Source organism: Anas acuta, chromosome 12, assembly GCF_963932015.1.
Source record: "Anas acuta chromosome 12, bAnaAcu1.1, whole genome shotgun sequence".
Taxonomy (NCBI): Eukaryota; Metazoa; Chordata; class Aves; order Anseriformes; family Anatidae; genus Anas; species Anas acuta.
The window spans coordinates 20,865,441-20,888,248 of NC_088990.1; the positions used below are offsets into that span (position 1 = coordinate 20,865,441).

The 22,808-nt window shown below is 42.2% G+C and overlaps 2 protein-coding genes across 12 annotated transcripts in view; both read right to left on the bottom strand.

Annotated features, from left to right (window-relative positions):
- Positions 1-1,648, bottom strand: part of SLC12A1 (solute carrier family 12 member 1) — a 51,778-nt gene extending 50,130 nt beyond the window's left edge. For 3 of the 7 annotated variants that reach the window (XM_068695988.1, XM_068695989.1, XM_068695985.1), the window contains exon 1: positions 1,509-1,647. The gene's annotated coding sequence lies outside the window, so the exon portion shown is untranslated. The other 4 variants (XM_068695986.1, XM_068695987.1, XM_068695983.1 and 1 more) reach the window with 2 other exon arrangements.
- Positions 1,649-3,903: 2,255 nt separating this feature from the next.
- CTXN2 (cortexin 2) lies at positions 3,904-19,478 on the bottom strand. 5 transcript variants are annotated; one of them, XM_068696015.1, is made up of 3 exons: positions 19,195-19,478; positions 17,947-18,182; positions 3,904-4,352 (listed from the first exon to the last, which is right to left on the bottom strand). In XM_068696015.1, the coding sequence occupies exon 3, from the start codon at positions 4,296-4,298 to the stop codon at positions 4,050-4,052; it is 249 nt and encodes an 82-aa protein (XP_068552116.1). In that variant the 5' UTR covers positions 4,299-4,352; positions 17,947-18,182; positions 19,195-19,478; the 3' UTR covers positions 3,904-4,049. The 5 variants fall into 5 exon arrangements, with proteins under 5 accessions (XP_068552116.1, XP_068552117.1, XP_068552115.1 ...); XM_068696016.1 differs by having other exon boundaries at positions 18,019-18,162; positions 19,195-19,470; XM_068696014.1 differs by having other exon boundaries at positions 18,019-18,178; positions 19,195-19,470.
- Positions 19,479-22,808: the final 3,330 nt, after the last annotated feature.

Genomic DNA, 22,808 nt, shown 5'->3' on the forward strand with positions numbered 1-22,808 from the left:
GATCACTTTGGTCTATTAGTTATGGTCCTGCTAATATTGCCCAGGACACTGCTTTCATTGCTCCCAGAGCATGTTGCTGACTCCTCTGTAGTGTATGGCTCAGCAGGTCCCTTCCAGGAGAGCTGCTGCCTGCCAGTGAGGCCCCATCCTGTATGTTGCAGGAGGCTGGTCTGTCCCAGGTGCAGGATTCACATTTGTCCTTGTCGAATGCCATGAAATTCCTGTGAGCCTGTTTGTCTAGGTCACTCTGAATGGCAGCCCATAACATATGATAGATGTACTATCTGCTTCCCACCTCTACTTTTCCAGACAGACCCCTCAAAAAACAAACAAGCAAATAAAAACCCCAGGAATGAAAGGGGTACTTAAATATAGGGCTTAAATATAGGCCTTTGAAGGGTTAAGTATCTCTGCAGCAACTTGTGGGATGGCCTACATGGCACTGGAATGGCATGCATCGCATTTTGAGATATTGAAATGATATTGGAAACAATGGCAATGCATATGTCTAGTAAAATTCTTCTGAAGAAATACAGAGGTGTAACTTTATAGACCTGTATAATTCAATAGGAGTCCAGGTCTGCTGAAATGGACTAAAACTGACTAAAAGCATGCTTAGACAGACATGGAAAATTTGCAAGTGTACATAATAGCAGAAAGTTTTAGAAGCAAAATATATCAGTATAAAGGAATATGTGAACTGAAAATCAGGGTAATAAGCCTATTAGAAGAATTTTCTTTAAATATTGTGCTTTCAGCAAGATCTTGGACTAGATGACCTCAAGAGATTTCTTCCAATCTATGATTTTGTAAAATACATTTGGCACTAGCACTGAAAGATAAAATACTGCATCAATATTTACAACTTGGCAAGGTACATTTTGTCTAAAAAACACATATCAAAACTATAATTTGAAGAGCTGATAATCAGATGTCCTCCGGCTTCAGTATGAGATATAGCTAAGGCATATTTCCTCCCTTCTTCCATCAGCTATAGACGATATTCTGCTGTAACCTGATAAATGATACCACTTTATAACCCCTTCATATTTATGTTGGTTTTCCTATTTAATGCTTTATAAAACCCACAGCAATGTTACATTAATTTAAGTTCTGTTACTTCTGCTGTTTTTGGATTATCTGTATTATTATTGTTATCATTATTATACATTTCTCATCACAGTGTTCTGCTTCCTTCAGCTTTTTAAAATTGTAAGGAAGTATTTCATCTTCAGGCATGAAGGAGCAAAACCAAATCTTTTGTCACCTGTAATTTCAGTGTCCTATTTCCTTAATAGTATTGCTTGGCTAGAAAAAGAAAAGTCTCTTACCTTTCTGCTGTTCTTGAAAACAATACCTTTTTTTTTTCTTTTTTTTTTTTTTTTTTTTTTTTTCACAGTTCATTTCCAGGAGTGTCTCGACTGTTATTTACCATAAATTTTGCATTTAGCATTCTATCATTACACATAAATTATCAAATTTACCTTATTCAAGATAATTTAACTTACCACTCAGTCCTGTGTTTTTAGAGAAGGACAGTCTTCCTCTTTTATTCATGCATGTAGTCTCTCTTTGAGGCATTACAGACTCTGCCTTATTGGCCAGATTTTTCTCCTGCTTAACATATTAAATAAACTGTCCAATCCCTCACTTTCAAAACGTTTCTGGATGGTGATTTAGAGAAGCATTCTAGCTTGTTAACTATTAACCAGCAAATGTAGCTATCCATTTCAATTACAGGGTTTATGGTATTGCAAAATTTCCAAGGAGGCCCCAAAATACTTTTGTTATCTCCATTTCCCTCCCAGCTATGTCTGATTCTCTGCACAGATCATAATCTCCCTATTTTTCAGTTCTGCATATGTAGCAGTGGAGATAACAAGAGTTTATAAAATGCACAGATTTAATTTATGAAGAACAGACTCCAATGAAGCCAGTGGGATCACTTGGGTACCACCCCCATTGGTGGGTCTCCTTGTCCCACATGTTTTTGAACCATTTTTATCTAAATCCTGTTTAAAGTTTTACTCTGTAAATTTAAGGAAAATCTTTGAAGAAATAGGTTTTGTTCATTCATTCTGGGAAGATTGTTGTCTTTTGGGGGTACGAGAAGGGCAGGAAGAAATTATGAAGCTTTTTAATCATAAGGGAATTTGATAATTGCTTCCAGCAATAGATTGGGTCAAAACCTAAAGAAGTAGTGAGGTTCTTGAGGTATGTTTGCTGTGCTTGCCATGTAGTTTAGAGATAACTGAACTATATTTATCCCAGATAACTTAAGTACCTTCAGCAATCTAACCTGACAGTACAGGGCTCAGATGTGCTGATTAGGTGTACATAAAAAGAATGATGGTGTCAGGTCTCTGCAGTGGATGATCCTATTACGTGACTCAGTATATGGATATCTGCCTTTGATTCTGTGGTTAAATTAACTGGGATAAATGCAACATGCTGAATATGTGTGGATCTGACAATTTTTCTTACACAGAGTCTGAAGCAGTTTAAAAGTTCTTATATTCACATAATTGTTTATTCTATTTAGGTGAACCAGTATAGATGAGTGTTAGCTGCAGCTCTCATTCTTCAGATGGAAGATCATGTCCTTCCCTGTACGATCCAGTATTCCATGTTCCAAATGGCATTTGAGGTCCAGTGTTCCACTGGCTGTGTCTGTCTGCTATGTACAGCAAAAGGGTTAGTAAGGATTTTTCCAAACAAATGCAAAAGAAACCAGCCGTTGTAACTGATCTTTTTGTCTTTGCTCTTTGTTGCAAACAGAGCTGTTTAGCAGAAGTGACAGTGCTTAAAATTCTGATGCCAACTTTCTTAAAAACTGAATTGAATTTCTGTCAAGTACTGTCACACTTTTTCTAAACACCTGTGTTTGAGGGTGACCTTGTGGTTTTAGTCTCTGCTTTCACTGTCTGTTCTTCTCTCTTGATAAGATCTCCTCTGACCAGTTCCTCAGTTTGACAGTCAAGATCATACACTGTGCACAGAGGTAGGAACACAGAAGAAACAGCTGTGGAGATGAGCTGGAGAGTTCAAAGATTTTCAGCCAGCTCATGGACCCCTCTGCCTTCTGGGGGCTGGGCACAAACGAGTATGCAGTGTGAGTGTCTGCTTTGGCCTTGACAAGCCGGTGAAATTACTGCTAGGAGCTGTTAACCAGACAGAACAGGTTGCAGCTAACAGTGCAACAAGTGAAGTTCCAGTTTAAACTCAATCATCCTCTTTAACTAGGGGGAGTAAAAATTGACATGGCGTGACCAGTTCAGTTAGATTGTCAGGTTGGTTATGTAATGTTTACTTATTCTCTTTCACCTTAAGATTTTAACTGCATGGGAGGCACAAGTAGAATGGGACTGTGGTGTTCTTGGTTTGTGATGGACTTTTGAGCAGGTAATGGACTTTTGAGCAGGTAATTAATATATTTTGTATTGCTGAATGTTTTTAGAATCTAAAATATCTTTATCAATGTTTGTTTCCCTTCCACTAGTTCTGTTTAGCTTTCTGTAGCTGTAGAGCTAGTAGGGAGACCTAATCTATCAAAAACACATTCTCAGCAGCAAGAAATAGAAGTATGCATTGTTTGCAGAGGACCACTTAGATGTTTCACACAGGAGAAACAACGTTCAGTTTCCTTATAAACAGTCATTCATACAGCACCTCCTCTTCCTGAAAGGTGAGAGTTGAACTAGCAATTAATGTTATTAATTATGATTATATTATTAATTGTTAGCTTTCCCATTAGTTCCTTATAGTATGATATTGTGTGAACCAACCATTTTTTTTTTTCCATGTTAACTTTATAGTAAATTGTTCATTTTAGTATTTCTTTGCTGTTAACCATTTCTTATCCACCATTCCACTGTTCCTCATAGAAAAACCATGTGAAGTGCCTTTTGAATTTGCAACAAATATTTATTTAACAAAAATGGATGCCACCAACATACCTTCAAAACGTATGTATGTATAACAAGTGTACTAACAGTTGGTTTCCAAAATGAGATCATCATCAAATTTAAGGCAGGATATTCTATGAATTTTCATGCAAGAGCGTATTCAAATGTCCCTTTATCCAACCCCTCAACTTCATCTTCCCACGTAGAAGAAGGCATACTACTGTAGGGGTCCAGCAAGATTTTGAAGCATCTGATAATTAGGAGTCCCAAGAAAACACACAGAATTCCTACAAAAGCAAAACCAGTTTTTTGCTCTAAAGTCAGAGGGAAGGCAGACATTTCGTTGACACTCATGCTCGTTGAAGTGTTGCTGCAGTAATTACTGCTCATCATTGGCCATCACATCCTGGTGCCTCTGTGGGATTTCCACCTCTATTGCTTCTTTGCCTGCATAGAAAAGTGGAATCAATTTGGTTAGGTCTAAATGAGTTGTGTATGTCTGAGCTGTAGCATATGAACAGCTGGAAATGAAAAACATCTTGGATTTTTGTAGTGTCCTGTTGTTTTTTTCACATTTAAGTTAATGTAATAATATTGCAACTTTTAGCCCCTACACACCATCCACTTACTGGCAGCAAACTCAATTTTCTGGCTTTCTACCTCCTCAAAACAGTAACCTTGGCATGTGGCTGTTTTAAACAGCATTTTGTCAGACTGGGCATAAGCCTACAGGTTTTGATTAGGCAATACTCACAAGGTCTCAACCTGGATAAACAAGTATGCTTTCTGACATGGCTTTACCTGAGTTCTTAAACTAGTTAAGCTCAAACTGATCTCAAGGGGAGTTTCGGCCAAATACTGTGGATTTTGTTCATGTAATTGTGAGAAACACTCTGTAGCCAATAACTTAGGCTCAGGCGAGGATCTCAGTGAAGTAGTAATTTATTCGCGATTGCAATGGCGGGCGCCCCACAAGCAGGAGAGAGCGCATCTACTAGTTCCAAAACACAGTTTATATACCTTTTGATGGCAGGACCCTCCCCTGTTTCCCCACTGAGTGGGTAATCCAGGTTCACAATCTATCTGATGCTTCACAAACAATGCATGGCCTTCAGTTGCCGGCCTGTTAAATTTCAAATTTCTTTTGACATTTTTACTGTTTGAAGTGGTAATGTTTCTTCACTTATCTGACTTGACTTGACACCGTGATTTTCACCTAATTGTCCTAAGGAGACTGGTTGTCTGCATTTTACTAGGTCGCCTGCTAAACTTTCTTATCACTGTAAGCATATCTCAGTACCACATTCCCTCCTTCTAAACAATGTAACTCTGCAAAAACAACATTTCTATTCCCACAATTCCCCCCTTTTCTTTTTTTATAAACTGTTGATTTTTGCAAAACCTTTCTCTAAGGTGCAATTTGATAGACTTCTTCTTCTTTGCTTTCTTTGCTTTCCATCTCCTCATTATCACCTTATCTGAGTAAGGTGGTGGCTCCATGGTCATTTGTTTCAATAGTGCGGTTTCAGTCAACCACTGTACTGGTCCTCTTACACAGAGGATAATGCAGCAACCAATGGCTGTCAAAACTCCTACAACTACGATCAATGTTGCAAATATGCCTATTTTTTTTATTTATTTATTTATTTTTTTTTTTTTTCTGCCAATTCACTGGCAAGGGTGGTAAGCCCTTGCAATGCTCTTGTTACCGAGCCATCTGGGACACTATTGTTGGGTATAAGAGTGCAACAATGGTTGCTCAGTATTACACACACAAACACACCTCCTTCCTCTGCGAGCATCATATCTAATGCTATCCTGTTTTCCCAAGCCATTTTGCTGATGGCATCTAGTTGTTCAGTGATTCCTCTCATCGCATCCTTGGTATAATTGATGAATCTCTGCTGATTATAATAGAAATAATTAATCCAATCCACATTTTTATTGATTGTTACCCACCAGAACAGTGACTCAAACCCTGCAGCAATTTGATTTCTGGCTTTATGTTCATCTGCAACTCCTCTAGGTACCCCAATAGAATCTATGTATACTCTATCATCAAATGATATTCCTAAGCCTCTTTTACTTCCTCTGGGTATTTGTGATGTTTCTCTTTCAAATGCCAGGGTGAAGGGTATAGCTAATTGAACAAGTGCACAAGTGCCTTCCCAATTAGATGGTAGGGTGGACCGTAAGATCTTCCCTCCACCGTACCACCAGAGATCTGCCCTGGGGATCTCTAGTCTTGAGCAGTTTCCCATCAAGTCCTTGGTAGCACAAGGCAAATTCTCGTAGATGCCAGGTAGCACTCACACCCTGCCGTGAGAGGCAAGCTGTATGGTTACCTATAGCTGTAGAGAATGCAGGGGGAACCGTGATACTGTTATCATGCAAGGAACAGCAAAGAGAGACTTACAGGCCTCATTTCCCCAGGCAGTCTTTTCTTGGTACAATGCAATCATACATCGCATCCCTTGGGAGTCTTTGGTCCACCATCATGGGAAAGGCACTATCTGGGCAATCGGTCATCCCGAAGCACAAGCATAGCAGTAGCTACGGTTGAGACTCTGGACGGTATATTTGACCCATTCTATCCAGGCATTCACATCCCCATACCTTGTTTGAACTGACACATTTCAGAGGGCTTCCTGTTTTCTCTCCTGTTTTCTCCTTGAGTTTCTCCCTTTCTCTGATGGCAATAGAGGATTGTTTCCATACAGCTATTCTCAATCTGGCTGTTGGGTCTCTCCCAGTTATTTGTTCTCTCTGTTCAATTGTCGTTGGGCATTTAGATCTCCACAAGCTAACACCTCACAAACATCAAACGTGACAGAATGTGGTACATAACCCTCTGTCACAGTCACCCATATTTTGATGGGGTATCCCATTTTTGCTATTATCTGGTCATGCCTTTTGCAAGTTGCCAATTGACCAAGGCCTTCTCTGAGGCCTAGAATCACTAAAAACAAAATTAGTAATCAATTTTTTCCCTGTCATTATTTTTAAACCTTAGGTTTCCAAATAATTATCGATACAAAAAAATAAGATGTACACTACTACTATAACAACCCCCCCTTGGGAGCACTGCAATTCACTATAGGTCTGTTCTTTCTTTCAATCACAAGTCACAGTCGTTAGTTACCTGTGAAAATAAAAGGTTAGTTTACAATTGTAAGCTCTTATCCTGCTCAGAGTCCACTATGAGATTTTTCTATTCAATTTCAACTTCCAACAAGTCTTTTGTAGGAACAGCTTCCCAGGTACTAGCGTCGACGGATGCCTTCACTCGAGTATAGTGAGTCCAACCTTTTTCCGCAGTTCTTACGGCTGTTTCAGTGGTTAGTAATTGTCCTTCCCATTCAGGCCAGAGTTGACTCTTTCCAGGTCCGAATCAGGACCCGGTTTCCTGGGTGATGGTGGTGAATGGGGAATTCCAAAGGTGGGGTTTGAGCCAACAACCCACAGGTCCTGAGAAATGACAAAGAAGAGGACAACCCCAGAATACAGTTCTTAAGAAAACTCTCTGGTTTCGAATTGTGGTATCTCATCCCTTCTGCCCAGATAGGGCAACCTGAACAGCATCTCATATGGTGAAATTCCTATGTCCTTTCTTGGTGCTGTTTAAACCTGTAGGAGTAAGCATTTTACCCAAGGAAGTTGGGTTTCTAACACTAGTTTAGTTAATTGCTTCTTTAATGTCTGATTCATTAGCTCCACCTTCCCAGAAGAGGAGGGGTGCCAGGGGCTGTGAAAATCCCACTCAATCGCTAAGGCCCGCTTTAACCCTTGCAGTAAAGCTTTACACCCATCCAGACACATGGTCAATTAGGACAAACAAGTAACTCAGTAAAATTTACCTGTATACTTTGGAAAGGTCAAACCCCTGGCTCCCGTCCCCCTCTAGATGGGTTACAGAAGATCTTTTTATTTACCTTTTGACATATGGTACATCCTCTACATATGTGCTTTGCTAAAGTGTATATTCCTATACAGACATACTTTCGTAGCACAACATCACACGTTGCTTGCACCTCCCAATGACTCTTTTGATGTAAAACAGTTAATATTTGCCTCATTATCACTTTATTCAGCATTTCTCTCCCATCAAGGAGTATCCATTTTCTTTCAGACTTCATAGCTCCTGATTCCTTAAAAAAATCTTTCTTTTAAAACTTTTTAGTTCTTTCTTAATTTTCAACAATTCCCTGAATCCTCTCTGCATTTATCCTGTTTTCCTTCAGACATTAGATGCCTTAAATACCTGACTTCTCTTTCTCCATATTGTAATTTATTTTTCAATACTCCCAAGCCCTGCTTTCCCAGAAAGTTGAATAGCTTGTTAGTAGCTTTCTTCACAACTCTTTTCTCCTGTCCTGACAATAGAAAATGATCCACGTATTTGTTAACATTAATACCTCCTTGGGAGGTTGTAATTGCTCCAAAATCTATTTATTTTTATTTTTATTATTATTATTATTATTATTATTATTATTTTTTTTTTTTTTTTTTTTAGAATTTACCCAAATGGATAGGTGGCCCTGTAAACCCCTGAGGTAAAATTGGATAAATTTGTCCACCTATATTGTTGCTTCCGCCCCCATTTCAGGGTCTTTCCAGTCAGAGGTGAACACACATGTATGTTTGCTCTCAGGGCCTGAGAGCACTCCATTAATAACACTGTTATTCCAGTCTAACAATTTACTATTTGAATGCCCAATTTAATCATCAAATCCCTTCTCAACAAGTTAGTCCCTGCCTTGGGTACATACAATAATTACCCAGTGATCATTTTATCCCCTGGTCTCAGCTTGGTATCCCCCAAAAGTGGTACTGTTATCCCAGTTCCTTCTGCCCCCGTCACTTTTTAGGGTTTCATTAGTTAATTTAATCCCTGATACTTTACAAGTCAGTAATGACCTAGCTGTTCCCCAGTGTATTGGGTTTGATGGCAAGGTTCGGGAGCTGTGAGTGGGGGGCGTGGGAAACTGCAGTGGCAGCCCCCGTGAGAAAAACCCAGAAGCCTCCCCGTGGCAGGTAATTCAATTCAATTTCAAACACTTTCATCCGGCCCCTAAGGGGCTCACTGCCGCCCAGAGCCAAGCCATGAGCAATACAGTCCGTGCCTCTGTGAGAGCACATCCACGAAAACAAACAAAGAAACAAACAAAAACCTGCTGCTCAACAGCAGTTGGGAGAGCGAGAAGCCCCCCCGCAGACACCAAAGTCAGTGCAGAAGGAGGGGGAGGAGGTGCTCCAGGCGCTGGAGCCGAAGCCCCCCTGCGGCCGCTGGAGAGGCTCCTGGTGGAGCAGGCTGTTCCCCCCCACCATCCCCCTCCCCGATGCTTGGGAAACTGACCAAACACCACAGCAAATATACCAAAACTTCTAGACTGTTACTTAGATAATGCCTACATCCCCTTTCCCTGCTCATTCAACTTCAAACAGCTCTGTTAAATACTACATGCCACACCTTTAACCCCTTCAGCAACCCTTTTAACACTTCCTTTATCTTTCTCCAGCCTGTACTTTAATACCAGCACCAAAGGCCCAGTCAGGGTCCAACTTAATTCCATACTTTTTCCCTCCAAGATAAACAACATATCAATATAGCATATTTCATCCCATTTTCCTTCTTCCCTCCTTCTTCCACTCCACATATTCCTATTCGAAGTGGCCAGCCTGGCCACACTTAAAACATCTTATCAAAGCCTGTCCCTGCTAGGACTCAGGCCACAACACAGGCAGCCTTCTTTGCCTGCCATTCCTTCATCTCTCTTCCTCTCCTTTCCATCCTGGCCCTGACTCTCCCTGAAGATTTTCTTCCTCTTTCTCCAACCCTCTGCCTCACTACCCGCTGCACTGTCAATACCATTAGTTTCGCTCTTTTTTTTTTTTTTTTTTTTTTTTTTTTTTTTTCCTTCTTATCTCCCCTTCGGACACACACCTCCAGGGCCTCCCGCAGGAGGGTCCCCCAGTGACTGTTCACTACATCCCCCCACCTTCTGAATCATTTTCTGCGTATTTTGCCAGGCTTTAATCACACAATGAACTTTCAAGAGCCCTTGGGTTACTGGGTCCTCAGGTCTCATCCCCAAGTACTTTCTCATTCTGACCCCAAGTCTCTCATATGATTTCTGTGTTGCACACTATTATTATTCCAGCCAGGATTGGCAAGTGGGTATTTCTGCCCTGCCGGTATTACCCCTGGTCCTGGAGGATGAGCTCTTTCCCATTCTTGTATAGCAGCTCTCCTCCTGATCATTCCCATTTCTTTCCCTGTAAACAACATACTTACAGACATAATTCCCTCCCCCGAGAGTATAAATCAGGTCATAGGAACTGGTCTAATTGTTCAACTAGGCTGTTGGGGTCCTCGAATAAAGACTTCCTCTCCTTCTTAAAAGTCCTAACCTCTCTGCTGGTAAGGAGGAGGGGGTAGTTCACCTAAGAGGATACACATTTAGTGTTAGTACTGTTAGTATCAGGGAAGGCAAAATTCTCAATATCTCTTCTACCTTGTTCTAATTCTTGCCGGAGCCTAGGGTACGATACTTTTTTAGGGACAGTGTTAATTATAGTCCCTGTCTCCCTTCCTGGAGTGACTGCTGCTGCCACCAGTTCAATATTAAGATTATAGGGAGCATAACTTGGCTCCTTCTCTGAAAAAAAGAATCTTCTTGTTTGCACATAAATTTGAAGCCTGAATTTTCATCAGACCCGTATTTTGGCCAAAATACTGCTGTTTCCTTAATTGGTTCTTTTGTCCAGACTGATACACAATATTTAACCTTTTTAAAATTATTTTTCTTTTACAATCCCTCTAATTTTGGGATTATGTTTCCAATTTCTTATCATTCTTCAGGAAGAACTATTAGTAGGCACTCCCCCAGGGATATCTCCCTGTCCCCTGGAACTCATATTTTCCCATTTTTCCTAACCCTCGCCAGTATGTGCTACAGAAATTTCCCTTCTGCAGTGTACCACACACCAACGTACTGAAAAATGGGGGTGTACCGCCAAGCACTTCCCCGTGCCAGCGTTACCGCACACCTGAGTTTACCAGATTCCCTGGTGTACTTCCAAGCACTTCCCCGTGCAAGGATTACCGTACACCAGATTCCCCTGGTGTAGTGCCAGCACTTCCCCGTGCCAGGGCTTACCATACACCAGATACCCGACCCCCAAGGCAATACTTAACATTTCTTACCTTGGTCTGTGCACAGAGTTACCGGATCGATTCTTAAAAACCCCGAGTGCCTACCTTCTTCCTTTCCCCACTACTTCACGGATCCTGCCTCTTTAACCAGTCTCGGGCCCTCTGTCAGCTTTCCGCAGAACCGCCACCGTCGATGCACAGGACCGCTGAAATCAGCGGGGCATGCCTTCCTGCTGCTGCGGCGGTGGAGCTCCCCAGTAGGTGACTGGATCCCGGACGAGCCCCCAAATTGTGAGAAACACTCTGTAGCCAATAACTTAGGCTCAGGCGAGGATCTCAGTGAAGTAGTAATTTATTCGCGATTGCAATGGCGGGCGCCCCACAAGCAGGAGAGAGCGCATCTACTAGTTCCAAAACACAGTTTATATACCTTTTGATGGCAGGACCCTCCCCTGTTTCCCCACTGAGTGGGTAATCCAGGTTCACAATCTATCTGATGCTTCACAAACAATGCATGGCCTTCAGTTGCCGGCCTGTTAAATTTCAAATTTCTTTTGACATTTTTACTGTTTGAAGTGGTAATGTTTCTTCACTTATCTGACTTGACTTGACACCGTGATTTTCACCTAATTGTCCTAAGGAGACTGGTTGTCTGCATTTTACTAGGTCGCCTGCTAAACTTTCTTATCACTGTAAGCATATCTCAGTACCACATTCCCTCCTTCTAAACAATGTAACTCTGCAAAAACAACATTTCTATTCCCACATAATTTAGTTTAGAAATCTAAATAAATAGATACAATTTATGAAATAAAATGGTGTGTGCAATTTTAATGTAGTCTTGGGCTCCATATTCAGAATACTCTTATAAATGAAGTCTCAAATCAATCTGAATTTTGTAATATTTATAAAACAAATATTTATAGAAGGTATAAAAGGCAATTAAACAGCACTGGGTGTGCGGGGAGTCTACGCTCCACCAACAAGCACAAATGAACATCAAACATTCTACATATACAGAACATCACTTTTACATACTAAACCCGAGTATGCCTATACATACGTACAATCAGGAAAGAACAAACAATCCTTTAAGTTCCATGACTTACTAAACTCGAGTACGCCTATACATATTTAAAATCAGAAAAGGTAACAAACAATCCTTTAAGTTCCATGACTTAACAGTCTCCATTTTCCATTCCTTTTCTTGACTACAAACAAGTCTCCATTTTCCAATCCTTTTGAACAATATGTCTCGCTTTAAGTTGTCAAGCAACTCGGTCTTCAGGCCTTATGTATCCCGTTCTTCCCAGATTGAAGAAAAACATATCCATCTCCTTTTCAAGGCCAATAGGGCCTGGGTCAAAAGGCACGTCCAGGTCAACAGGGGGCATAACAGCAAAGGCCTGCGATGGCTGTAGCAGCAGAGGGGCCGATGGCGATGGCATAGTGGTCGGGTCAGTAAAGGAGCCCGCAGCTCCCTCACTATTGGCAAGCCACACGTTTGTGATTGTGGCTCCACATGGCTCTTTAAGGCCTCAGAGATTGCTCGCCAGGTGCTGAGCAGTCCCACTGCAACCTTGTCATTTTTAGTTGCAGAGTCCCACACCTTGACATCAGTTTGGTCCCATGTTTCAGGATCATAAACTGTCTCATTGCTAAGAAGGAGAATAAGCTGTAAGGTTACCAGGACGCTCTTTGTTCCTAAGGACGTATGATTCCCCATAATGCACAACTGCTTACCAGCGAGGAGCAGTTGTCTGCGCAGGTCCGCTTCTCTCAGCTCGAGCTTCTTTCCAGCTCCAGTTCGCCCATTTACAGCAACTTTCTGTACGAGCTTCTCCGAGCAGTTTGCTGAGTTTGGCTGAACCTATCTTCATGAGGCAATCAATGTGCCTGTTCCCGTCCTGGTCTCCGTTCTGCCTCTTCCTTTTCATTCCGTCTCTCTGCTTTTTGTTGATGACATAACATCATCACATCGTGTTGCCTCTTTTTCTTCTTTTTTTTTTTATCTTGAGGGCAGGCTCCCCTCTTATACCTTTCTCTCCACAGCAGTTCTTTTCAAAACAACTTTTCATTGGTCCAACAACAATGATTGTAACAACAGCAGCAAACACCCAGAAACATCCATGCCTTAACGGCTGGGGAACAAGGAACCAGAGGCTGCATGGAGTCTCCTGAATCTCCATTCTTTGTTCCCTTTAAACTCTTTTACATTCCTGATGGCCTCATCGTTAAGAGTCTAATGTTATCTCAACCAGGGGGCTTTCCAACCTCCATGGCCACACTCCCAAATCTCCCCCTTCTTTATTAATATCAACCATTTTCTCGACAGGAATTACCACTCCATATATAACAATACTGTGTTCATTTTTATCTTTGCAAGAATTGGAAGTAAACACATTGGTAAAATTGCCCCTTCACCTTTCTGTCATTCAGTGACAATTCATGTCCATGAGTGGGTGCCATTCAGTATGTAAAATCCAAGTATGCCCAGAAACACAGTGCTGAAAGATGCATTTGAATTTGTGGATTGAGCAACTGTGGTGATGTTACAGCCATGTTCTAGCTCCCAAGGGCACATGGTATATATGTCTTCACTTAAAATAAAAAAAATAGAAATCACTCTTGCATATGAGGAAACATTAGTGGGAGAAGAAACAACACAACCAAATTCCCTTCCTCTAAGTCTTACTCTAATTTGTTTCTTTTCCTTGGACTTCCCCATTAAATACATATTTTTTACAGGCATTCCAAGTACCGGGTATGAACATGCTCCTTGTGGAGCTCAGGGGACTGACCCTGATGTTTGTCCTCCAGAGGTGGCATGCTCCATCCACTCCACTGAACAGCTCCACCCCACCATCGCCACGAGGAGAGTTCTGTGTATTTCCAGCCAGGAGAGACTTTCATTGTATTTGTAAGCTCTTATGTATAGATTTCAGTTGGGGCTGGGAGCTGGTTTGCTTTATTTTAGATTTTCTGTCAGATACTGAAACTCTTTTATGTCTCTCTAGGCAGCTGAAGGATTGGAAAGACTGGGACATCAGAAATACAAGGTAAAGGACAAAGGGATTTTTATGGTAAGGTTGGAGCTTGGGGTTTTTTGCCTCTTGTGTTAACACCTATTTAACTAACGCGCCTCAGGGGAAAACTCTTTTTGTTAACAATTCAACCACCTCTCCCCCCAGGGAATTCCAGGTATCCATTTATTTCTTGGCAGAGTAATTAGGCCACTTGGAGCACTGTGCTGCCATGACTACACTGATACAGGTACCTGCCCTAGCCAGTTCAAAGAGAGCTCCAGTATCTCTATGTGGTAGTGCAGTCGTGACTGAAACTGAACTATAGACATATCCTGAGTCAGTCTAGAATTAACAACAAAAGTAAAAATAAGAATTGGTATTCTTGAGAAGACAGAAACAGACAGAACATTTATCTTGTCTGTGTCTCCTTTCTCACGTTAAAAATCTGTGGGATTTTTGAATATTGTCCCAAGGAATTAAAGATGTAAAACAAAGATTAAAAAGGTGTATATATAGAGTAATAATTCGTGTCAAGAAGATGGTTGATATTAATAAAGAAGGAGGATATGTGGGAGTGTGGCCATGGGGGTCGGCAAGCCCCATGGTTGGTGATAACATCAGACACTTACCGATGAGGCCATCAGGAATGCAGAGTTCAGAGGGAACAAAGAAGGGTGATTCAGGAGACACAATGCCGTCTGGGGTTGCTTGTTCTCCAGCCGTTAAGGCATGGAAGTTTCTGGGTGTTTGCTGTTGCCGGGCAAAGTTGTGTGACCGATGAAAAGGTGTTTGAAAAGGACTGCTGTGGGGTGAAGGGTATAAGAGGGGAGCCTGTCCTCGAAATGAAAAAAAAAAAGACAACACAATATAATGAAATTATGTCATCAATAAAGAAGTAGAAAAAAAGGAAAGAACAGGGACAGGCTGGCAGAACAGAGGCCAGGACGGGAACAGGCACATTGATCGCCCCATGAAGACAGGTTTGGCCAAACTCAGTAAACCGCTCAAAGTCGCTGGAAATAGGCACTGGAACTGGAAAGAAGCTCAAGCTGAGAGAAGTGGACCTGCGCAGACAACTGCTCCTCGCTGGTAAGCAGTTGTGCATTATGGGGAATCATACGTCCTTAGGAACAAAGACTGTCCTGGCAACCTTACAGCTTATTCTCTTTATTAACAATCAGACAGTTGTTTATGATCCTGAAACATGGGACCAAATTGATGTCAAGGTGTGGGACTCTGCAACTGAAAATGACAAGGTTGCAGTGGGATTGTGCGGCACCTGGTGAGCAATCTGAGGCCTTAAAGAGCCATGTGGAGCCACAATCACAAACGTGTGGCTTGCCAGACAGTGAGGGAACTGTGGGCTCCTTTACTGATCCGACTGCTACGCCATTGCCCCCCCCCCCCGCCGCTGCTGCCATCGCAGGCCTTTGCTGTTATGCCCCTGTTGACCTGGACGTGCCTTTTGACCCAGGCCCTATTGGCCTTGAAAAGAAGATGGAAATATTTGTTTCCCTTCGATCCGGGAAGAATAGGATACATAAAGTCCGAAGGCCAAGTTGCTTAACAACTTAAAGTGAGACATTGTTCCCACGACTAGCTCTGGAATTCTCTGGTGTTTGTAATCAAGAAAAGGAATGGAAAATGGAGACAGATGATCTGAGAAAAATTAACGAAGCCATGGAAGACACGGGAGCACTTCAACCAGGATTCCCAACTCCAGCTATGCTCCCCCAGTCATGGACATTAATAGTAATAGACTTAAAGGATTGTTTGCTAAACACTTGCCTTTTAAAACTTTGCCATGCTTATGTTTCAATTGATACCTTTTCTGATTGTACATATGTATAGGCATACTTGGGTTTAGTATGTAAAAGCAATGTTCTGTATATTTAGAAAGTTTGAAGTTAGTGTTGGTAGAGCATAGACTATCCATGCACCCAGCGCTGTTTACTTGCCTTTTATAAATATTACTCAATTCAGATTGAGTTGTATCTTCATTTATAACAAACGCAAGGCACAAGTCTTCTTTTTTTTTTCTTTTGTTTTTTTTTTTTTTTTTTTCCTTTTTTTTCTTTTGTTTGTTTTTGTTTTTGCACTAACCTCCAACCTGATATGTACTAAATAGTATGGTTTTCTATTACATTCTTTACACACTTGCTACAGCACAATAACCAATGATCCGTTTATTCCATAGAGCTTTGTATGAGATCCTTCTTTGTTTTGAATGATATTCTTCTCTTTGGGTCATACTGTTTTAATTCCTGTTATGCTGGGGAGAAGATCTGGATATAGCCTATGGGAAAAGTAATGTCAGCAATAATAAATATTTATTTTCTGAAAATACGTCACAGATGAAGCCACCTGTGGCACAGGTTTGCATTGTGTACCCTTACACTTTTTCTATAAGTCTGACCTTGTGTAGAAAAAAAATCACAACTACGTTCAGTATCACAAATTGGTGTCACAATATAAAAAACCCACCAACAAAAAGCCACCAACAACAATCACCAAAACACTGCTGTCTTCAAAGATGTATAGAAAAAATCATAGATATAGAATTGCCTTGGAGAACTTTACATTGGAGCCAAGTCCATGGAAATATATACATCTTTAACACAGAGCCATATTCCAAGTCTCACTAATTTTAGTGGGACTGAAATTAGTGGGATTTGTTTGCACATTATTTGCTTGTCAGTGGAGATTATGGGACAGATCTCTGTACAAAGCTTAGCTGACACTGAAACATGGAGTGTTAAGAAATGGGTATCTGTCTTATTTGGCAAGAGTTCGGCTGAAACAGCTGTATGAGAAACCAGTGGGCATTGCCACTGTGTGGAACTTGATTCTGGGAAACTAATACACAGCTTTGTGCTCTTCTCTGCCCTGTTCTGAATTGCAGAAATTGTAATTGAAGCCTTAAAGTTCACAGAACATTTTGCATATTTGCATTACATATCCCCAAAACTGTGGTACCAAAATTGACCTTGAGTGCACTTGTATTGTTTTCAGATTTTAGTGCTGCATATACAGGTTAGATGTCCTCTCCCAGTTAGTCAGATATCCTTTCAGTTGCTGCAGAGTATGTGTCAGGTTGTGAATCAGAAGACTCTGAATACTAACTAACATGGCCTACATCCAAAAATTCTTGAAGATAACCTCTAGGGCAATGTGATGGGGACAGGCATTAAGTCAGTTAGAATCTGCAGAGTCATTTTGTAGGGGCTGGTCTCAGACTGATGTCTCTTGACTTTTTTAATAGGTCAGGACTCTACTTATTCTTTGATTCATTGCCTGTATAAAAACACTGCCATAAAGAAAGGCTCCTTAACATCCTGCTGTGAAATAAAAGGTCGTTGGAGACCCTTGTGAGACAAGAAGAAACAGCTAGAGTCCAAGAGAAAACAGGAATGAGGAAAAACATCCGGGGACATAGACCACTGAGGTAAGGAGAATGGAGCTATGAGCTGGGGATGCTGGCTGTACCCACAGAAGATGAAAGGGAGTACCATAGGTAATAAGCATTGAAAGTTAGCTGGAAGAAAGCCATTGAAACTCTTGATATTCCAGAAGCATCACCAGTCTAACTCTGCCAACGTTTAGTGTGGTTTGAAGATCCCAGCCCAAGCTCTTTGTTGGCTCAAGTGTCACTTTTTTCAGACCTAGCTCTCACCCTCATGTTTTCAGAGGTACTGAGAAGATTAAATAATTTGGACTTCCCTGAGAAAGTAGCTGGCAAGTATTAAATACAGATTTTCTAAAGAATCTTCCTTAGACTTCAGGTTTCAGCCATTTCTCCTTAGAACCCCCAACAATTTATTTATTTATTTTTAAATGGCTCAGTACTGTACATGGGTACCTTAAATAGCTGCTCAAACTGGAAACATTCATCCCCTTGGCATGTTTAAGCCTCAGGTCCCTGAAAACTCACTTCATAAACTACAGTGTGTAACAAAATGGACTGAATCAGTTGCCATCTGTTCTCCCCTTGGATGTGCTGCAAGCCCAGCTGCTGATTCGTGAATCTGGTCATTCTGAAGGCTCTTCGAATAGCTTCAGTTCCAGGCTTCTGTTCCTGAGTGACAGCAAACCTGACTTGAAAAGATGTTCATACAGTTAGGGACATCAACAAGCATCCTCTGGGAGTTTCAGAGGCACTGTATTTGCACTCAACTATTTGGTCAAGGAAAATGAATTTCAGGAATACTATTACAGCAATTGGGCATAGGAGTTGTTAGGGTAAAAAGATTAATAACGGAGAAAAAATAATGAAATAGAAACCGGAACGAATTTGGAATTCTCCAAAGGGTCTGAGATGAGTTAACAACACATGGCCAGAAATGCAAAGGCAAAAAGATCTACGTGACCACAGAGCCAACCTGTGATGCTCATGTCCATGCTGCATGCCTGTCTTCCCTAAATTGCTGGGGAGGAAACTGTCTGCTCAGTAGAGGTTTCTAAGACAGCATAGGGGGAGGTAGGTGTAAGGTAGGAAGGCCAGGGCATAGATGCCCAGCAACTGAAGCATGTTGAACTGTTCTGTGAGCATAGCAAAGCCACCCCCTGCTCCCCAACATGCAGTGCTTTTTGCAGTATGGTAACTCAGGGTAGAGGCTGCACTTTTTCACGTAAACTGCATTCCCCTGCAATGAAGCAGCAGCCAGGCAGTGACATTTCCAGCCTTCAGACAAGAGATAAATTGCAGCAAAGAGGTTTTACCCCTAGGAAGTACGCAAGCCTGGAGCCTGTGTGGAAGGACAGACCCCGCGCCGTGCCCCATACTGTGAATTCACGTATGTGGGTAACGGGCAGGAAAACCAAAGGCTCGCTAGCATCACCCTCCGTTTACAGACGTAGAAGAGGGCACCAGTTTCCTGGGGCATGCAGGCTACGCCACTGCCACCCACCGAGCCAACCCGTCGCCAACCCGTCGCCTCCACCAGCTTGGCCCCTGCTCTCCTCGGTCCCGCTCCCTGGGGGCAGGCCCCCAAGCCTCGGGGGCTGCCCCTCGGCGGCTGGGAGCTCCGGGCCGGGCCGGGCCGGGCCCCAAGGTCAGCCCCCGCCGCGCCCCCCTGGCCCGGCCCTGCCGCGCCCCCGCGCTACCGACCCGGCTTCTCCGCGGCCGCGCTGCTCATGGTGGCGGATCGCGGATCTCCCGGCGGCTCTGGGGAGCCAGGGCTGCCGCAGCCCCGACGGCTCGCACGGCTCCAGCTCCGGCCCCGGAGGGGCGTGCGGCGGGGGCGGCTCTCTCGAGCTCCCCTCGCCGCCCGGCGCTGCGCCCCCGCCGGGAGATGCTCAAAGCGCCCTAATTACAAATTGCACGCCGCAGCCGTTTCCTTCTCCTCCTCCCTCTCCCTGCCCGCCCCCTTCCATCGCCGCGCTCCTCTCCAGCCCCCCCGCCTCGGCTTGAAGCGAGGAAAGTTCCCGCAAAACGCTACGTGCGGAGCATCGGTAAGCGGCAGCGGCCCGGAGCCCCTCGGGAGCCTCCCCCGGCCGGGCCCCGCCGCCGGGACCTGTGGAGCTCGGGGAGCTCCGTCCCGCCCAGCTGCTCCTGGGGTAATCGCGATTAAAGCAGGGAACATGTGGCGACATATGGCTGGGAGCCGCTGCTGGGGCGGGAGTCTGGTCCTCGCGTTGCATCTTTTCATTAGCTGTGTTTAGCTGATGCTGATGGTGTATTAAAGAGGCCTCCCTTTGCTACAACAGCAGGTGTTTGCAGTGGATAAGGAAAGAGGAGTTCTTCTTCCAAAGCTGGATCCGTATATTGCACTAATAAACAGCAAATCTGTTTTTAAATGATAGTGATTCAATATTTGCTTGCTGCCCTGGTGAATACAGCCCCGGAAAAACGTACGTGGGTCAGTGAAGCAGTGCCATATCGTAGCACCATGCATGGTGAGATTTGTTTGAAGGTCACTTTAGAGCTACTGTAGAATTTGTTCTGTAGAAAATAATTTTAAAACCTCACATGCTTCTTGGTCCGTGCAATAACATCACAATAGGTTAATATGCTTTCTTCCTAATGCAAACTGGGAAAATAATTTTGGTTTACCAGCCATTTTAACTCCTGTTTCTTCTGCTGTGTCTGCAGTGGGCTTCTAAGTACTGAGTAATCTCAAAACATGCTCCCTCCTGCTGGTAGAACTAATGGTTAAACTAAAAGTTAAAGAGATGCTTGCTAATGGTTATCTGCTTGATCATCTAATGGTGCAGTGTCGGTCATGTGGGAAACAATGTCTGTTGCTGAAATTACAAGCCAAGCTAATTTTTGAAGTGCCTCTCATATTGAAAGACCCATGAAGATTTTATAAATAGATTGTTGGAAATAATATGACTATGCTTTCAGAATATGATAAGGAGCCTCTTCTGTTCCTAAGAAGCTCTAGATTTTATTTATTTTTTTCATTATTATTTATTTTTTTAGCCTTGTCACTGATTTATTTGGAGCCCAATGAAGATCTTTTGCTATGGTTTGGGATTTGGGGATTAGCAAAGACACAAGGACTCGAAGTTTCATGGTGTCACTCTCGCACCTTGCAGAATTGTTTTGGGAGAGTGGCATACATTCAGACTTCTCTTATAATCATTGGGCATTGCTATACTTGGACGACCTTCCTGTAATATTTACAGGATATTTATTTTAGTTGTGGTGTCTTCCTGCTCATAGATAAATTCTTTTTTTCCTCTCATTATTCTTGTAGAAGTGAATGTTAAAAGTTGTTTTGTTTTGTTTTGTTTTTTAATCTTAAAGTAATTGCTCCTTTTGTACTATTGCATGGCAGAGGTTGTTGAAATCATGTGATTATTTTTAGGAACCTGATACTCACTGTTCAGTTTTAAAGAGTTTACAGATGTTTTTGTGTTGGAGATCCACTTTAAATGGACATCAAACTGAAGCAGAAATCAGCAGCCCTCAATAGAGAATCGGTCTCCTTCAGCCACCCGTTGTCAGCAGACAACACTTTTTTGTTGTTGTTGTTCTTATGTTTTTCTGTTCAAGTTGTTATATTTTCAAACGGTAAAGTGAGGAATAACTAAATTTATTCCTGTATTTCATTGCTTTTTCACTTAAAGGTCACTAGTTTTGTTTAGTTAGGTGCAGGATTTTTTTGTAAGGCAGATGGGATAGCAGTGTATGTATGGCTATTCTGGATACAGAGACAAATGGAGCATTCACTGCTCTTCACTTTCCATTTCTTTATCAGGCCTATCTTTGTGTTCAACCTAATAAGAGCTGTCATCAGTTACTTAAATCATATTTGCCATTGATCCTTATTTTAGGGAGTGTTAAGTGTGTCTTCAGTGGAGAGCCCTCGAACAGAAATAGGTATTTTATAGTCATCTGGTAATTTGGTACATTGACCTTGCAAATCGAGCTAGCCTAACTTCAGGCTGGGTGAGACACTTATAGCCAAGTGGGTGCAAATGAGTGAAAGGCAATAGGGAACTCTTAGAGTTCCCTATTATTATAGTCTTATCATCTGGTTAAGACTTCCTAATGTTTAAGGATCCTTTGAGCAATGTGTCAAGAAACGTAACTACATTGAAGGATAACTAGCTCCATTGTAACATGCTTTTCTGTTTAGCTTAGAGGGCTTTTCAAGTGTTCCTACACAAACAAACAAACTCTACCGTCAGCTGCTGGAAATTTAAAATGGGCTTATGAAGGTAGAGTCAGCGAAGAATATTGTGCACAAAAGTATCTTTAGAAACAGATCAACTCAAAAGTTACCTCTAAGCAAATTTAGAGAAGTGAAAACAAATTTATGAGAAGGAAATAATATATGCAGGATATCAAATAGAGTTGGGGGGGGGGGGCACATTACAAAGGAAGGATTATATAAAAATTTGTGTATTGATCACAGTTGCAAGTGGAAATTATTATATATAATTTATTCCAGGGTACTTAATGTTTTAAAATGGATAAACAACTCTGTTCTGTGGTGTTTCTTCTTGCTATAAATGAAGTCTCAACTCAATCTGAATCTAGTAACATTTATACTTATCAAAGCTATAAAAGGTATAAAAGGCAAGTAAACAGCACTGGGTCCACGCTCCAACAACACGCACACACACACGTCAAACATTCTAAATATATAGAACATTGCTTTACATACTAAACCCGAGTATGCCTATACATACGTACAATCGGAAAAGGTAAACAATCCTTTAAGTTCCATGACTTAAGTCTCCATTTTCCGTTCCTTTTGAACAATATGTCTCACTTTAAGTTGTCAAGCAACTCGGTCTTCAGGCCTTATGTATCCTGTTCTTCCCAGATTGAAGAAAAAGCATATCCATCTCCTTTTCAAGGCCAATAGGGCCTGGGTCAAAAGGCACGTCCAGGTCAACAGGGGGCATAACAGCAAAGGCCTGCGATGGCAGCAGCGGCGGGGGGGGCCCATGGCGTAGCAGTCGGGTCAGTAAAGGAGCCCGCAGCTCCCTCACTATTGGCAAGCCACACGTTTGTGATTGTGGCTCCACACGGCTCTTTAAGGCCTCTGAGATTGCTCGCCAGGTGCTGAGCAGTCCCACTGCAACCTTGTAATTTTCGGTTGCAGAGTCCCAAACCTTGACATCAATTTGGTCCCATGTTTCAGGATCATAAACTGTCTCATTGCTAAGAAGGAGAATAAGCTGTAAGGTTAGCAGGACAGTCTTTGTTCCTAAGGACGTATGATTCCCCATAATGCACAACTGCTTACCAGCGAGGAGCAGTTG

Coding starts and splice junctions, on each gene's coding strand:
- CTXN2 (XM_068696015.1), bottom strand. CDS start 4,298: ATGATGAGCAGTAATTACTGCAGCAACACTTCAACGAGCATGAGTGTC.